This window comes from Plectropomus leopardus, chromosome 7 (genome assembly GCF_008729295.1).
Source record: "Plectropomus leopardus isolate mb chromosome 7, YSFRI_Pleo_2.0, whole genome shotgun sequence".
Classification (NCBI taxonomy): Eukaryota; Metazoa; Chordata; class Actinopteri; order Perciformes; family Serranidae; genus Plectropomus; species Plectropomus leopardus.
This window is the reverse complement of record NC_056469.1, coordinates 27,630,026-27,648,598: the sequence shown is the minus strand read 5'-3', so window position 1 is coordinate 27,648,598 and position 18,573 is coordinate 27,630,026. Positions and strand designations below refer to the sequence as shown.

Below are 18,573 nucleotides of genomic sequence, written 5' to 3'. Positions count from 1 at the left end.
TGTACAGAAAATGAAAGATGGCATCAGAGAGAGCAGTCCACAAACTAATGAAATTTGATCAAAATCCATATTTCCCATAGAGATGATAGCTCTATGATGTAAATAATATAATTTTCTCGTACTTGAATGGTAGTTCGAGCTTTTCCTGATATAAAGACTCAAACTTGGGTTCTCTGTTGAGAGAGACAACAGTTCGGATATTCTCAATGGCCTCTGTAGCAACCTGTAGAGACAAAACATACAAACGTTATGTACATACTGGTTGGCCATCGGTTTGGTGTGTTCATGTACAAATTTTTGGCTGAGACACAGCAACATGGGGTTTTTTTAGTTACCACTAGTTCTCTGATGTCGGAGATGTAATGTTACATTTGCACATCCTACACTGGATGCCTACCTTTCCAGACTTCTCCAGCTCCTTTTTGTCTTCGGTAGCATTTCCTGTGAGCGCCTTCATCTCCAAAGCTCCAGCCAATGCCATGACGGGCACCACAGCCAGGATGAGCAGGGTCAGCTCCCAGCCGTACACAAAGGCAATGACCACGCTGGTGCCCATGTTGGCTATGTTTTGGGCCATCATGGCCATACGTACACCTGTAGCCTGAGCAGATATACAGACGATGCAAATTACAAGATCAGTGATTTTTTTTTGGATAATTTACTGGTCTTCAACAAATAGCTTTTGTAGTTACTGGATGTCTATCAGTTTGTGCTGCAGCCAAAATTCCTCCTGAATAAAGCTTACAGTTAGGGCTGGCTCAGGCTTGCCTTGAACCAGCCCCTAGTTAGACTGCTGTGTAGGCAGTTGCATGTTGCTGTTGCTATTCATCTCCATGTGTCTCTCTTTCTCTTTCGCTCTACCAGCAGAAGCAGACAGTCGCCCATTATAGAGTCTTAGTTCTGCTTGAAGTCTCTGCCTTTAAAAAAGCTTTTCCTTGCAACTGTTGCACAGCAGATGACAATAAAGTGCTTGCTATTGGTGGAACGTACCCCTTGTACTTGGGCAGCGTCTGTGGCCAATCTCGTTGTGAGCGCTCCAACACTGTTGTTGGGGTCATCAAACCAGCCAAGGTCCTACAAGGAAACATGGATTAATATTTTCCAATTGGCCATGAAAATAAATCGAATACAAATCAGAATACATTCATTTACATTTAAGGCTTTTATTGAGCAACAGCCATCGGAAATAACATTTTGAGCTTGAGTGCTACATTGTTCTCAAATTCCTTCTGTCTGATTTCCTGAAAGCCTAATTTATTTATTAACATTATCGAATAATCAACAAAGTTAAAGTTTAAAAAAAGTATGTAACAGGTTTTTTTTTAATTAAAAAATTTAAATTGAATTATTTTATTTGACTTTTCCAAGAAGTGCAGCCCCAACAAAGAGATAGTAGAGGAAAGGAGAAAGAAATAGAGGCAAGAACAGGATTATGGGTTATTATTAATGTAGATCCCGTGTAGAGCCCTGTGTAGATTTCTCATTTCAAGTGGTAACACATACCTGTCTCATCATGGCTTGAAAGGCCCTGAGTCTCAGTTTAAGGGTCAGAATCTCTCCAGATTTACCAAAACAGAAGCCCTATTAAGAGTTAAGAGACAGAAGACATGAGCACACCTGGACATTGGCATGACCTTCATGTGCATGTGAAGGTTATACTTGTAGAGGCAGTTTTCAAAACTATTCCTTTGAGGGTAATGAACACACTAAAAAAAACGTACATCACATGCATGTTGTGTTGTGCATGTATACCTGTAGAAACATGGCGACAAAGCTTACAGCCCCAATAGCAACAAACATCAGAGAGAAGAAAGAGGTTTTTTGCCTGACAATGTCATGGTCTGGGTTTGCAAAAATCTGAGAAGAGAGGGGAAAAAACAGCTTCTACAACATGTGACAAATACTGCAGTGAAAATGAAGCATTAGAAAAACCTTTGTGGTACATAAATACTGAGAGGAACATACAGTGATGATCTTGGTAAAGATTACGGCGAACATCGGCTGCATCACTCCGTTGATGATGGCACAGATGGTCCCAACCAAAATGTACGGCCACTCTTCAGCATTGAGACGCATCAATTCGAAGAACGACACGGGGGGAACATCTTCCTCCTACAGAAAGAGGGAGAGAAAGTCACACCGTCTTTCTCTCTGTCTCTACTAAATAGTAATCCTCAATTAAGTAATTACCTCACCCAAACATTTTTAGGTAAAATTAAACCCGTTAATGCCTGAAAAAAGAAAATCTTCCTCAACCCTGTTAAAAGCCTTTTTTTGGCAAGAATTGATGGACTTTAATAAATAGTGGTCGATGATAGTGCATAATAGCCTGCACACCTAATGCTGATAATGTTGACCCGCCCACACAAATCCATAGAATGTATATAAAGATGGAGGACATGACAGCTCCCCCAAAATAAGGCCAAAAATCTCCATCGCCCCCTGGTGTCTGGCTGCAGTATAGGTCATAAACTCTGTCCCCTCCATGCTAGCAACACATGCCAAACTAAAAACTCCAAGTAAATGCTAAATACATTTTTACCAAAGATGGTTTCTGTCATTTAAGGTAGTTGTCATCACTTTGATGTTTGTTCAAGTGATTGTTTTTCTGAAGTTAGGTTTGGTTATTTATTTCTACTAAAAAAAGGGATTTTCCGCCATGACTGACATCTGTGTTAGCCACTCAGTTTATTCTATTTATTTATTTATTAGATCTGCTTAGTAGTGCATGAAGCAAAAAAAGCTCTATTTCCGTGTTATGATAGTGCCTGCATCTTCTGCATTACCTGGCCCATGGGACTTGCGCACTAGAGAATATGGTGGCAGAGCACAACCGAGTGTGCCCAATCGGGTAACTCCTGCTGGTGGAGCGTCTGACATCCGGTTTAGTGCTTCTCTAACGGTCTGAAAAATTAAATCTTGCAGCTCTTTTAGACTTTCAGAATGTTATTGAACTGGATGGCTTAAATCTAGATCATGAAATTAGTTGTTTCGTGGGGTGTTTTGACGCTCATAAAAAATAAGCCACTGATTTACAAACACCTCTTTCCCAACGTAAGTCTATGGGAAACAGTCTTTCTCAGCTTGTGGGCATCCATGACAGACCTGGACTGTGTAATTCTACTTTTGGATGTTATATAAAATTTACCTCAGAGCCTGGTGCACTTCCTGGGGGCTTGTACGGCTGCGAATGACGTCACCAGTGCAAGGTAATAATAATAATACCAATATCTTAGAGTTTTATAGCGCCTTTCATAGCAGGGGTAAGTGATGACGTGTTGTCCATCTCTATATACAGTCTATGCTCAAACCCAAGAGATATTGCAGCAATTCTCACCTCTGCCACATCGTTCGTCTTGAACTTTTCTCTCTCCTCTTTATCTGCCTCTGAGCCAGTGAAGGAGGAACCCCTTGTGGACTTTCTCCTGTGCAGAGAAGACCGAGAGGGGGACCTGGCTAACAGGCTCTTCTTCCCGTCCGCAGAAGGCTCAAACTCTTCCTCCACCTGCTCCTCTAGTTCTTGAAAGGTCTGCGACAAAAAGCGACAAGAGGAAACCACAGAAACAAACAATATCAAAGACTGACCGCTCTGAAAGTTCCCCTTGAGCTCCAGACCAAACAGATGACATGTCAAAGCGTTTGTGTGTGTCTGTGTTACCTGCATGGTGACCAGCGTATGGTAGACTCCCTTATGTTCCATCAGTTGGCTGTGAGTCCCCAACTCTACAACTTCTCCTTTTTGGAAACCAGCGATAACATCCGCATTTCTGATGGTTGAAAGGCGGTGGGCAACAACGATGGTGGTACGACCCAATCTGACCTGCGCACAGAAATATGAGGGAGAGGGAGTTAAAATTGTGCTTGCAGTGACACGTTTTAATATATTGTGACCCATTTCAGCGCCCCCGCTTTCCTCCGGGTCATTTCCTTGTTTGTTTCGTTTTTGTTTAGATAATTCTCTGGTAATTTTCTTGTATATTTTACTAATTTCTTGCTAATTTTGGGGGAATTTCTTCTTTTGATGCTCATTGCCTTCTTGACATGTTTTTGAAAGAAATCAAGCCAATTTCTTAGGTTTCCAAAGGTTAACTGGTTTTCTTTGAAAAGCACAGAGTTAAACTGCAAAGTAAACCCTGTAGTTGTGTTCTGGACAAGGCGGAGCATGTGTTCATGCATATTTGTACCTTGTCGAGTGCCGATTGCACAATGGTCTCACTCTCAGCATCAAGAGCAGATGTGGCTTCGTCCAACAGAAGGATTTTCGGGTTGCGGACAAGAGCTCGAGCAATCGCAATCCTCTGTTTCTGTCCTCCACTCATTTGTGTCCCTCGGTCTCCAACCATCGTCTCAAACTTCTGCTCAGCGACAAGAGTCTCAATATTAGCAAGTGTTGGACAGACTTCTTAATAAGAACAAAGGACAGGGAGTCATAAAAACAATCATACATCAGGAAGGTTCATAATGAAGTCGTAAGCGTTCGCCTCCTTGGCAGCTTGTTCGATCTCCCACTGCGTCACGTCAAGTCGGCCGTATCTGATGTTCTCAGAGATGGTGGTGGCAAAGAGGACGGGCTCCTGACTCACCACTCCGATCATCTCTCTCAGGTAGCGGACGTTAAGAGTACGGATGTCGTGATCGTCAATAGTCACCTAAAATGCAAGAGTCAAACAAACATAAAACTTATTCTAAATTGAAACATAACAATGTGTATTTGAAACACCATCTCCTGTTGTTGTTAAAATAGCAGTGTTTTTTAATGTACCTATTGAGAGTCTAGCAATGTTATAGAAGTGCAATGCTATATGGATGGAGTACTCCTATGATACAGTGTTGCCTTTGGGTTACTTACCCATTTTTACCCATAACACCCCATACATTCTCAATTATGTTGCAGTATTTTGAAAAAGAGCCAGGGCCCTACCTTAAACCACCAGCACTGTTTATATTGTAACATGACTTTCTGGAGGCTATTTAAATCCCTTGGCAGCTTACAGTACGTGAAGAAAGACACACACCAAGACACTGAAAGCTTGACTTGGATATAAAATATCACATGTTCATCATTATATCCTATTAGATATTTCTGTGAAATTTGAGCCTATGATTTCTTGAGTTATGGCCAAAAACATGTTTTATGAGATCATCATGACCTTGATCTTTGACCACCAGATACTAATCAGTTCATTCTTGAGTGCATGAGGGTGTTTGTGCCAAATTTGAGAATTCCCTCAACGCTATCTTTAGATATTGCGATATTTGTTCTTGAACTATCGCATTCAGAAACTGAGACAGACAAGGTCAAGGTGACTTTGACCTTGACATTTGAAGAAATCCCTGTAAGGTTTTCTTGAGCTATCACATTCACAAGAATGAGATGAATCTTTAGTCAGTGGGACCTTGACCTTTGAACACCGAATTCTAATTCGTTCATCTTTGAGCCCGCTCGAATATTTGTGCCAAATCTGAGGGAAATCCCTCAAGGTGTTCTTGAGATATCACGTTACACAAGAATGAGACAGATGAAATCATTGGGACCTTAACCTCTGACCCATGACCACCAAAATCTAATCAGCTCATTGTTAAGTCCAAGTAAATGTTTGTGTCAAATCTGAAGAAAGTCCCTCCAGGCATTCTTGAGATATCACGTTCACAAGAATGGGTCGACATACGTACACGATGCCTTCGACCTCAGAGGAGAGGCCTAAAAACCCATTTCAAGTTTTTTTTAACCAGCTGGCATCATAATGTGTACCACAGAGGGTTAAGTCTTAACTGTATTAACGAATCAATCCTTTGAATAAAGTGGTTTATATATATCACTTACAGCTCCTTCCTGAGGATCGTAGAACCGCTGCAGCAGCTGGATCGTGGTACTTTTACCACAGCCGCTGCTACCCACCAAGGCGATGGTCTGTCCGCTCCTCACACTCAGACACAAATTATTTAAGACCTAGAAATTATAAAAATGTCAGTTATGAGACACAGGTTGAAGTTCTACAGCCTTTGTTTGAGAGTCGAGTTAACGGTTTCTTTGGGGAACGCACCTTGATGTCCGGCCTCGAGGGGTAGCTGAAGTGGATGTTCTGAAACTCTATGTTTCCTGTGATGTGGTCGGGTTTGTAGCCGGCCTCTGAATAGCTGTCGATGGTGGGTTCCTGTTGAGACAAGAGTTAACTTCATCTTTACTTCAAAAAGTCAGCTCTGTCGTGGTTTGTAGTTTGGATAAAGAACCTGATCTTTATCACAACCTCAAACAGACAATGGGAGGAAGGCTGGTTGACCTCCGTGTTAGGGTGAGCGTATTTACTGGAAGAGGGCTGATGTTTTTTCTGCAGCTCTTTGTGTTTTCACTGCTTCTCTCACTGCGGTTAAACACACACACACACACAGCTATTCTCCCTAAAAGGTTGAGCTCTGTGTTTTCCGGAGACTTTGAGAACGTTTTATGTCCCTGCTGGAGGCCTCATTCTTCTGTGTGTTTCAGACTGGACAGTAAAACACCTTTCTGGAGCTGATCAGACGTAACAGAGCGCTTCACAAGACATATATATTTAAATAGAAAATAAGTAAGACTAAAGACGTAAGTGGATCTTAAGTCCAGCGGGAGAGAGTTAATGTGCACAGGGTTCCTACTAAAAGCAACATTATGCAACTTTTGGTTGATTGTTGACCGAAACATCTCAAGAAACTAAAAGTTGCAAAATGTTGCTTTAAGGCAAGTTGTACTTAAGACTTTTAAGACATTTTGTGCCACTTGAAATGAAATTTAAGACCAGTATTTCAATAAGAAATAAATAAATATTTTTTTAAAAAGACAAAAAAAAAGTGACATCATTGACCCACAGTTAAGAAGAATTATGCCAAATTGTTTACTGTAATTTGAAACATGATTTTTTTTTCTATTTCAGTGAAAAAAAATCAGATAATCTTTAAATGTTGAAAAAATAAAAACACTTTGTGGGTGTATCGCAGACGAGGGTAGAACAAAACTGGGAAATACTTGCTGTTTGTAGGCGAGTTTTAGCGATTTTGTGTTTTTTTACTTTGCATGTGAGAATCCCATCGTGCTAAGTTTGAAAAAATGTAAGTGCTTCACTTAGTTACTGTATCCTGTAAGAATTAAGACTACACGAGGATCGATTTTAGACATTTTAATACCAGTTAAGGCCTTTTTTAAAAATTAATAATGTCAATGCCTTTTTAGACTTTTTAAGGATCTGCGTGAACCCTGTGAACCGTGTGTCCATCAGGTTCGAGCTAAGAGGACGGGATACCTTAAATGCCCTGAGCGGAGGTTTAACTCTTTTCAGTTTTGCCTCGGGCTGTGTGCTAACTGCTCTTTTTATTCATGTGCAAACAGATGTACTAATGTGTGCAACATACATCTCTTACAGTCCTTTTCTACACCCATAGATCTTTAGACTTTTCCATTACAGACTGAAAATATATCTTGATTGGTTATATTACTTGAAAAGAAAATATTCTAACTTGAAAAGGTTAGCTGTAAAATTTGGAGATGACTGAATGCGACAAGACAAGTTGAGGTAATTTTGTAATGATTCAACTTTTCTTCTCAAATTCAGTTAAAAATTCAAGGCAGCCTGGACACTAACTTTTTTTTAGATAAAAAAATATTTTTTTCTTACAGTGTACTATCTGTTTTCTTGTGTTCGGTGGTCATGAGGTGTTTGTTTTCTTTTTTTATTGTGTAGTACTTCCTGTTTTATTTTGATATACACACTTCATGTTATATGTCTTCCTTACTTCCTGCCTTTGTGTGTTTTCCCGCCTGTTTTCTGCCACAGTTATTAGTCCACCTGTGTCCAATCACCCTGCTCGTCTTGTGTCTTTTGTCAGTTTGCTGTCACCTCTTATACCTCTTGTTTCCTGCCTGTTTTTTCAGAGTTTATATCACAGTGCTCCCTTGGTCTTTTGGATTTGACTTCATTGTCTGACTGCTTCCTGTAATTTTAATTTTTGAATGTTAAGTCACCTCATCATCCTGCTGCCTTATTTATACATTCTACATTTGGGTCCAAACCTGCTATACCTGAACTGTGACAGCATCCTGTATCTGTGCTTCTAAATTAACTTAAGTTTGTTGTCACAGTGAAAAGTTTGACAAAAAGCAAACTACACGTTGGCGGGTCTCAGAATAGCTTAAGACAAAACCATCTGAAATAACCTTCAAGTGTTTTCCTTAAACAAACTGCTGCATGCTCCTGAAGCTATGCGGAACATTTTAAACCTGCTCACGATAGTCAAAGACGTGTATGGCGAGACGATGATGTACATGTATGACAGCGGTGCAGTATTTGTAAAATAAAGACCTTATTTCACCTCCTGGTGTTTTCACAGTAAGTTCAGGAAGGGGAGAGCCACAGCTGTGCAACATCAACCAAATGACCCGACAGCAGGTGCTCTAATTAGAGCAAAATCCAGCATCTCTGACTCCAAGCTGTCGGCTGCATCAAAGCGGCTTCCCACAGCGCCAGAGTGCAACTTTGTGTGCTCGGTAATACAAACTGACAACTGTACAGCAGCAAAAACGTCCAAATCAGGGATGCTCAACTTGTTTTGCTTGGGGCCCACTTTTGTAAAATGACAGGAAGCCAGGGGCCAGTTACAGTAGCCCCATACATTTTTCTAGGATTTTAGGATGTTTTAGGACTTTTCTAGGGATTTTGGATAATTCTCTGACTTAAGGATGTTTCTGGGATTTTAGGATATTTCAGAGATTTTAGGATGTTTCTTGGATTTTAGGACATTCTTGTATTTTAGGATTTTTTATTTTATCTAGGGATTTTAGGATGTTTCTGGAATTTTAGGACATTTCTAGGATTTTAAGCTATTTCTATGATTTAAGGGTGTTTCTTGGGTTTAAGGACGTTTCTGGGAGTTTGAGACATTTCTCCAATTTTAGGACATTTCTCTGATTTTGGGATGTTTCTCGGACTTAAGGATGTTTCAAGGATTTTAGGATGTTTCTAGAATTTTTGGACATCTCTGGATTACAGGACATTAGATAGGACCTCTGTTGGGGGGTGCAAGGGATCCTCCGCTGTCACTTTTTTTGATAGAAAAGCTCTATCTCGATGCTGTTTTATGCACTCTGGCATCTTCTGTACACTAAAAGTACAAAAATAATTCCCAGTGTGAATCACTTTATTTTTTACTGTGAACTAGAAAATGATTGGGGTGCCACCTGGCATCCTATTGGGGCCAGATTTGGCCTGCAGGCTGTAAGATGACTATCACAGATCTAAATCAAATCTTTTGATGTGTGTGTGATTTTGGGAAAATGTTGCATTCCTTACGTGATCAATAATGCTGTACACTTTATGTGCAGCTCCTCGGGCGCTGGCAAAGGTCTCGAAGTTAGGAGAGGCCTGTCCCAAAGTGAACACTCCGATAAGCACGACGAAGAACACCTGAAGACACACACAAATCAGTGTTAGCTGCAGTAGCCTTCTCTATCAGAGTCTCCATGGACCAGATACATAAAACTGTAGATTTATAAAGCTGTGTGTACGCCTGATTCTGATTTATAAATCTCAGTCATTGTGGCACAGGAAGCATGGGCACAAGCCTTATTTTCAAACCCACAGTTCACCATAAATGGACATAGAAACACCCTTAAACAGCTGTTTGCATATTTGCACATGTGCACCATTCATTAAACCTGTCAGTCAAAAATACAGCAAACAGTGTGCAATTTCACCGACTGTGTTGCATCGGTGACAGAGCAGCTGCTATTATGCAAAGCTGTGGATTTTTGTTGTGTCCTCACCACAAATTCATCACATTTTTGCTAATCGCTGTAGTGGGGAAATCTCGATTGTCATTATTACTAAATGTCAGAAGGATCAATGATTCATTTATTGCACTCATGTGGAAACAAACTTTACAAAGTGCTCCACATGATAAAATTAAAACTGCTAATAGGGAGATGACTGTAAATGACAAATAATGCTGAAATGGATCACGCATAAATAATTTAAGATCAACTTTATAAATGCACCTTTGACATTTAGCAGAACGCAGTGTAAGTGTAAAACTAGGTGTACGCCTGCTCTGAAGAATGCGTGGGGTACGCACATTCTCACCCTAAATTCCCCCTTCACAAATACCAGTTTATGTTTGGGAAGAGGCGTACGCATGGTGTTTTATTCATACACATTGTTTATGCATCTGGCCCCTTAAGTTTTAATGGAAAAACATGTCTACTCACAGTGAGTAAATTTCCAATAGTGTACTCCCCATCCAGGATGAGCTTGCTTCCGTACCAGAAAGCCAGAGCGTACGACAGGTAGACCACCATATAAGTGAAGCCCATTGATAAGTTAGCAGACGTCGCCTTCTTTATTCCCATGCTCTTCGCATCCTCCAAATTCTTATTATATCTGTGGTGCAACAGGCAGAAGAAGGAGATCCAGATTAAGACAACTTTATCAATCCTGCCAGGGTCAATTTACAGCTTGCTGTGTACACACAGTGTTGGGAAGGTTACTTTTAAAATGTAATAGGTTACAGATTACTAGTTACCCTGTTTATAATGTAAAACTTTATTTTAATAACTTCATCAAAGTAATGTAATTTACAACATTTTATTACTTCTCTAACAAATGTTTTGGGCAATAAAGCTGAAAAGACGTAAAATGTCAAGTGCATAATTGTTCTGCTTAAATTTGTCTCAACAGCTTTGCTGACCCGCGCTGTCAAAATAATCTACCAAAGGAAGGTATTCCTGCATGGCCAAAAGATGTAGCAAAATTATCACCAACATTTTGATTAATAACTGTAATTTAATTACATTTTTTGTTTCTCAGGAACTGCAACTTATTAAAATTACATTTATTTTGTAATTTAATTACTAAAAGAAGTTACATGTAACTATTTATTCCCCAACACCATAAAGATACAGTAACATGCAGACAAAAAAGATTAATAAAAAAAACAGTTATTCAGTGGAATAAAGGAATCTATAAATATAATAAAGTTAAGTTTGATTATCAGTAAAATAAATAAAATTAATTAAATAAATTTAAAATATAAAGTAAAATAAATAAAAACAATTCATAAAACATTTACAGACAATTTAAAAGACAAAGTGCAGAATGTCGCTTTCTGGAGGATTTGTTGGTCACGCAAAGTGTTCAGGTTCCTTTGTGTCACTCCCGTGATCTCAGAGCAGATTTTAACAGTGCTATTTGACCTGTTTCTGTCTTTTCAGTATGAAGCTGTAAAACCAGCAGATGAATGAAAAACAAAGAAGGCCCTCGATAAAGGAGTGCTAGCTCAATGGGAAGTTAAATATAAATTAGATTGTTCTGACAGTAACAGGACCCTTCGGCATCAACAAATGGCTCCTCAGTAGAAAACACTAATCTAATTCTATGGGTTTTTGATGGGTTTTTATCCAGTTACAGCTTTGCAGGGGCTATTTCCTAGACTTTGATCACTTTGTAAACCAAGATATATTTGGCCTGCACAGATGTTTTGCTTTGCTGAATAGAGAATAACCACATTTGTTGTAAATCGTTCCATTAGATTTATGATTTATCTAAACTTGTTGTTTTGATTTGAAGGCAAAACACTTTGCATTTGGATTTTCCAGCACTGATATTCAGCTATAAGGTCGGTGCATTTTAATTGTTATTTATTTACTATCAGTCATGTTTGGCTTGAACTGTGAGACCTGGGGGGCCTGACAGCAATCCCAGCAGATATTTCACATCTCTGTCACTGCTGGGGAGGCAGAAGCAAATGCTGCCAAGTTGCCTTGCAGCCCCCCCCCCCCCCCCTCCCCCTCTTGTTTTCTCAACTTCTCTCCATGTTCTCAACATTTTCCATGTTACGTCACTTGATTCAAGCACAAGACAGTTCGTCATGGCAGTTTCGTAAATAGATAATCCTGATCTCAGTGGGTCGGGCTGGGCCCAACTGGATTTGGGAAGAGAATCAGAGCTCTACCTCCATGCAGGGGGCGGGATCAGCTGCTGTATAACAGGGACCGTAAATGATTATTATTGCCATGTTATGCTATTGTTTTTAAAGCACTGACAATGTGTATGTTATATGTTACACTAGGGGCCAAAGCTGTTGCGTTAAATGTCAGGCCCGTCTGCCTTTTGTTTCCACAATGCTGGCATGCTGTCATGAATCACACACTGGAGTAGCATGATGCCGCTGTTGTGTGGCTTCGTGTAAAAATGGAAGTATGGCTCTAAGAAGAGACTTTGTAGCAGCCCTGTAGCACAATCTCTGTAATAAGGGCTTGTGTCATATATCCATTAGATAACAAATTGAGAATCCCTGGTGGATTACCTCCATCTGTACATACAGCATATAAACGTACCTTTTGATTTCTCTTTCCTGACCATTGAAGGCGAACACTGTCCTGACAGCAGAGAGCACCTCTTCTGCCACAGCTCCAGCTTTAGCGTATGCACTCTGCTCTTTTGTAGTGAAAGTCGCCAGCACCTGCATCAACATAGAGAAAGACATTATGCTATTAGGAATGAAAGTAATCCCAGAAATTAGAAAACTTTTTCGGGTGTATGCTATTTCTTGGAATGAAAAAGTACCATCTTTGGTCCGGTATCGAGTTATTATTAAAATCAATGGTGGTGGTCTGTTTAACAACAGAAAATCTAAAGCGAAACATCTGTACCAACTCTCATGAAACTCGTGCAGTATAATCCAAGTCTCATTCATACACATGTATGCCATACATGTATATTTTCCTCCAAAATAAATGCATTTTTACTAAAAAAAAAAAAAAAGAAAATAATAATAATAATAATAATAATATTGGAGTCTGGCTTTGAGGAGAGAACAAAAAAAGTATTTCACTCCCACTCACAACCACTAATGGCAAGAAAACAGGTTTGGCAGCAAAGAAAAGCAAAGTAACAAAAGGTGATGCAAAACAAGAGTAAACATTGATGTGGTTCTCCACCACTGAGAGAGCCCCTGGGGAGTAAAAAGAAGGGGTTTAATGGTGAACTTCTCATTTAAATCTCTTTTCCACTAGAATTGGGGTTTTTCAAACATGGCAAAACCCACTAAACATAGGCAATAGACTGATTTCCCATTGCCAGTAGACCAGAGCTGTGTACACTGCTCTGCAGCAGACAAATATGCCTCTCTGTGTGTTAGTGTGTATGTATGTTTGTTTTATAGTTTGTCACGTTCAACCGCACAGACAGGTCAAAAAACAAATTAGTAAACAGTAGAAAGCAGCATGGAGGCCTGTGAAAATGTTATGGCAGTTTATTAAGTCTTCTATATTTGGTCTTTCTCTCAAACTTGTGTACACTAAATTTGGAATGATACAAAAGCACTGCTTCAGTGAAGACGGACCGTATTTTGTGGCGGCCTCTCATTGCCTTTGCCTTGCTGGCAAAGGGGCTAAAATTTGGGTGTTCGTCTGACTGGTTTGTTTCAATTGAAGCAAACTGCAGCCAGAGCTAATAAATACCCATGATGACAGCAGTTATTTGACCGAGGTGTTAGCTGTGTGCCATATCAAGTCATTCACGATAATACCTGTATAATTCCTAATATGATAAGAAAAGTGACGCTGTTTGGCTGGGGCATCCCGAATGTTTTAAAAACAGCCTCTTTTAGATTTATTGCTCAGACTAAACTCTGTCTGCAGCTCCTCTAAAGAAATTAGATAATTTTTGTTTAGTTTTTACTGAATATTTTAAGTTTATTATGTTTATATTGACATATAAAGCTATTACTCTTTGTTTCAGTTGTTTGTTCTTGAAATTACTAATCAAATATTCTCTATTTTTGTCATATTGTCAAGAATATCACTATTGCAAAATTACTCTGAAATATTGTCATATTATTTAAGGCCATATTGCCCACCCTCTCTGGGTGTGAATGCCAACTGTTAACTTTCCCATTATACAAAAAAAGTCAGATTTTGGCGAGTGTTAATGGTTTTTTGTGCAGTTGGAAAAGGGCTATTGATTGATAAGTAATATCCAACATTGGCTATTTAGCAAAATGTATCTTCGGTGCAACTAATGACAATACAAATGGTACTGAGAAACATTTCGAGTGGCATCAATATATGGTTTTACGATGGTTGTTTTCTTGCTCCTTTGGTCTTGCTAACCTGCTGTTAGTTAGTAGCTTGCTTTTTATTATATCACTGATTACTGTAAATTTAGATTTTATGGACCAAGTGGTAGCAACGTATTTTATTACATATTGCAGCTTTAAAAAATGCCACACAAAGACGATAGAGAGACGCTTACCTTCGAGAAAAGTGCTGCTGAAATTCCCAGCAACGGGCTCACAGCCAGGATAACGAGAGTGAGTTTCCAGCCTTTGATGAAGCCGATGATGAAGGCTGACAGTAAGGTGGAGAAGGCCTGAATAAGCTTCCCGGCCTTGTCGCCAATACCCTCTTGGATCTTGTAAATATCACTGCACATGCAAATACAAACAAACAAGTTAGCAAATTATCTTCAGAAAACTGCAACATTTATGTATGATAAATGAAAGGAAAACCATTTTGCTGTTAGGCGATAACTAGTAATAATGATAATAATAAAAAAATGTAATTGTATAGAGCCCTTTTATACATAAAATGTAGCTCAAAGTGCTTTACATATATATATATATATATATATATATATATATATATATATATAAAATCATTATACTGAACATGGATACAGATACATCAGGAAATTAGTTGCAGACAGGCCAGGGGTGGACAACAAATAAAAGAAACATAAATTAATTAGAAATGTTAAACAAAAGTCAAAACAGTAAAAGTGCATTAAGAGCAAAGTTTTTTTTGTTTTTTTTTTACTTTAGATGAAGGATCATATATATTGAGATAATAAGAAAAATCCTTCTTCATTAGGTGTCAATAGGGAATTATTTAGCAAAAATTTAGATGTTTAATTTTTTGTTCATCTTTTTGACTGCTGGTTGCAGTGGTGCCCCGACTGCTAAACATCAAATAATTGTTTATATTAACTCTGACGTATATCAGCATGTGACTCCTTAACTCTCCACACTGACAAAGTTTCACATAGATACTTAAATGGCAAACTAAATTTTGATAACAATAGTTAGTTGCAGCTCTTCTTTACAATAATACTCCTGCATATGAAATGGAGTTTGTCTGCCACCCACTCTGTGAGACGCGTGTTGAGCTCTCCCGTCTCGACGACATCGAACCCAGCCGATGTCCTGCTGCATGATGCGGTGGAAAAACAACTTGCGGATGCGTGTGGCTTGCCGGGCGGCTGACAGGCTCCAGAAGGCCACCTGCCCGTAGGCTGCCACCAGCACCACGAAACCCATGATGGAGTAGTAGATGGCAAACCTTAAAGAAAAAAATACTGTGACCAGGGCTGTCAGACGATCAGTTTTAAAATCAGATTAAATGATGAATTACAGTAGTTAATCGTGATTAATTGCATTTTTAATCGAATGTTAAAAATTCCATTATTTTGCATTTCAAAACAATATTGAAGCCCATTTAAACAAGGAAATGTTATTTTCACCAGTTTGTCTTCATTGAGAATCAAATGAATGTAAAGACATTTAATTTATGATCTTGACTTTTTAAATTTATTTTAAAACAGTGCAACACCAAACATAGTAAAACTGCAACTGGGTGAGAGGAAAAATGTCTAAAAAACTAAAACAGACATAAAATAGCATAAATTACTAAGAATTTATGCTATTTTATGTGTAATCGCTGGAAGATTCCTGATCTTTCTGCCTATTGAATGTAATGTTGATAAATTTTTTAAAATATTTGTTAAGAGTTTTTTGTAAAGAATATCAATATATAAATATAATTCTGTTCTATTACATTATATTCTTTACGAACCTCTTAAACAACATTACATTTGATATTTTCACACTATAATGATCACATAAAGTCTTACCTCGTCATATCAGACTGTAAGGTGCTGTTTACATGTATGTTGGGCATATCTGAAGACAAAAAGTACCAAAGGACGTGGTTAAAAGGTGTCATTTTATGTTTAATTATTCATTTTCAGTCAGTTAGGTGTGCCGGTGTCTGTAACTGAAAACTCACTGTGGTGGCTGATGTTGTTATGCATTGCAGAGTCCTTTATAAAGCTGTCTGTCATGTCCCCAAACACGATACACATGAGAGGGAGCAACACACCGTGGACCATGGCCAGCACTGTCCCAACCAAGATCAACACAATGTCCAAGGTGCTCGCAAACCTGAACTACACACAAGACCAAAGACAGAGCAGCAGAGATCAGTATCTGTGTGCTGTAGATGCTCCTGGTTATTTTCTGAAAAGTCAGAAATGTTGAATTATTCACTCAGAATGGGCAAAGACTTTAAACTGTGCGCAGCTATTATATTCTCACAGCGGGGGGCAGGTGGAGTCGAACAACAGGAGGATGTGTCACACTTCCATCCCTCTCCCCCACCCTCCTCCTCTTACCACACACACACACACACACACACACACACACACACACACACACACACACACACACACACACACACACACACAGTGCTGTTATGCTTGTAAGATCAAACCACTTACAGCCTTAAACACAAGTATTAGTCTCTTCTTCTAAAAACCAAAACAGCAGTCCCTATTTTCTGTTGTTTCACACACATAACGTAACATTTTTATTGGATTGTATATCACACACAGAAAAGCGTTTTTTAGAAGTTCTCTACTGGTTCCACTAAACTAAGCTGAAGAACCATTTATGCCCCTGTATGGTTCTTTAGAGGTTCTCTGCTGATTCTTTCCCAAATAAACTAAATGAAAGATGAAGAACTAGTAGAGAACATTTTCAGCCTGTGTTTGGTCATTTTAAAGGTTTCTTTACTGGTTTTTTTTCTTAAGTAAACTAAACTAAACTATAGAACAAGCATTTGGCCATTTAATCACCTGTATGGTTCTTTAGAGGTTCTGGACTGGTTCTTCCCCCCAAAAACTCAAGTAAATTAACCGAAGAACTAACAGAGAGCCCGTTAAACCTCTTTATGGTTCTGTAGAGCTTGTGGATGGGTTCTTTCTCAACTTAACTAAACTAAACTAAAGAACCAATAGAGAACATTTCCATGGTTAGTTAGAGGTTATCTACCAGTTCTTACCCAGTAAACTAAGCTAATCCAAAGAACCAACAGAGAGCCTGTTAAACCCCTCTGCGGTTCTTTAAAAGTTCTGGACTGGTTCTTTTCCCAAAAAACTAAACTAAGATAAACTAAACTAAACTGAAGAACCAATAGAGAACATTTTAAGCCCCTTTCCTTGGAGGTTCTCTACTGGTTCTTTCCCCAGGTAACTAAGTTTAACTTAAAGACTAGTAGAGAACATTTTAAGCCTCGTTGTGGTTCTTTAGAGAATCTCTGTTGGTTCTTTCCCCACTAAACTAAATTAAACAACTTGTCAATAACCTTTTAAGCCTCTATTTGGTTCTTTAGATGTTCTCTAGTGGTTCTTTCCCCGGTAAACTATGAGCTAAGCTAAAGAACAGAGAACATTTTAGGCTCTGTATTGTTCTTTAGAGGTTCCTCACTGGTTCTTTGTCTTAGTTTAGTTTAGGCTCATTCAGTTTCGTTAGGAAATGGTAAAAACACTACATTAAAACAACATATAAACAGTATATTTCTAGAGGATGACACACTTAAGCAGCAGCTCTCAACCTTTTTGCCAATGTGCACAGTAAATATCCCACATATGAGACATATTGTGTTACTCAGTAAACATTTAGTTCAGGATTCTGAACCTTTAAGCCAACATTTCATAAGAAATTATTGTAAACCATTTACATTTTAAGCGATTGTGTCATTTAGAAGCATATGGACTCCACCCTGGTATTATCTGACATCACTTGAGGGTGCACAGACTCAAATATTTAAAAAGCAATATGCTGCCATATGGCACCTTTGCGGTTTTTACAACCTATAGCACTATGTGACCATGACAGTGTGGCCTATAGAGCACCTTTAAAAGAGGGGTGCAATACACTATAGCACCTAAACAGATTATGCTGTAATCACATGTCAAAGGGAACCATTAGTAGCATTCTTGTTTAGAGTGAAAACAGTAGAAATAATTAAATGAAGTTATATTAATTTCCTCTGTTGAATAATTGCAGTGCATAAACACCTGGTTTGGACAGACAGATGACTGATGATGAATGAGCTTACCACAGCAATGGGGCCAACCATGGGCATCTCCTTTTCTTTCTCCTTTTCATCCTTCTTGCTTTCACTGGATGATATAATAAGCATGGTGCATTAATATAAAGTCTACTTGCATTGAAAAAAAGATAAGTGAGACACTTCGTCAAGGTTTTAGGCGCCGTTTTAAAACCTTGAAATCTGCTAAACTTGTTGAAAGAAAGCGAGAATTTAACTTGTATTTACCTTAAATCTCCGTTTGGTTCGTGTTTGGCTGCATCCAGCATTTCCATTTCGTCCTTCCCTTCCATGTTTGGGTTTGATAATGTCACGTCTCAATATGAACAATTTTTATTATCCTTTCTTAGATTAAAAAAAAAAATCCATCAAATCACCGGCCT

General features: G+C 38.8%; 1 protein-coding gene across 1 annotated transcript in view; it reads right to left on the bottom strand.

The window, feature by feature from the left end:
* Positions 1-18,573, bottom strand: part of abcb4 (ATP-binding cassette, sub-family B (MDR/TAP), member 4) — a 25,173-nt gene extending 6,600 nt beyond the window's left edge. The window contains 22 exon segments of the mRNA XM_042490176.1: positions 123-223; positions 398-601; positions 991-1,074; positions 1,504-1,581; positions 1,753-1,857; positions 1,966-2,112; positions 3,338-3,529; positions 3,659-3,820; positions 4,185-4,355; positions 4,446-4,649; positions 5,825-5,950; positions 6,045-6,155; positions 9,318-9,431; positions 10,232-10,403; positions 12,359-12,483; positions 14,277-14,448; positions 15,169-15,212; positions 15,214-15,361; positions 15,933-15,981; positions 16,088-16,247; positions 18,200-18,263; positions 18,419-18,573. Of these exon segments, the coding sequence (XP_042346110.1) occupies positions 123-223; positions 398-601; positions 991-1,074; positions 1,504-1,581; positions 1,753-1,857; positions 1,966-2,112; positions 3,338-3,529; positions 3,659-3,820; positions 4,185-4,355; positions 4,446-4,649; positions 5,825-5,950; positions 6,045-6,155; positions 9,318-9,431; positions 10,232-10,403; positions 12,359-12,483; positions 14,277-14,448; positions 15,169-15,212; positions 15,214-15,361; positions 15,933-15,981; positions 16,088-16,247; positions 18,200-18,263; positions 18,419-18,483 (2,798 nt within the window). The 5' untranslated portion in view covers positions 18,484-18,573.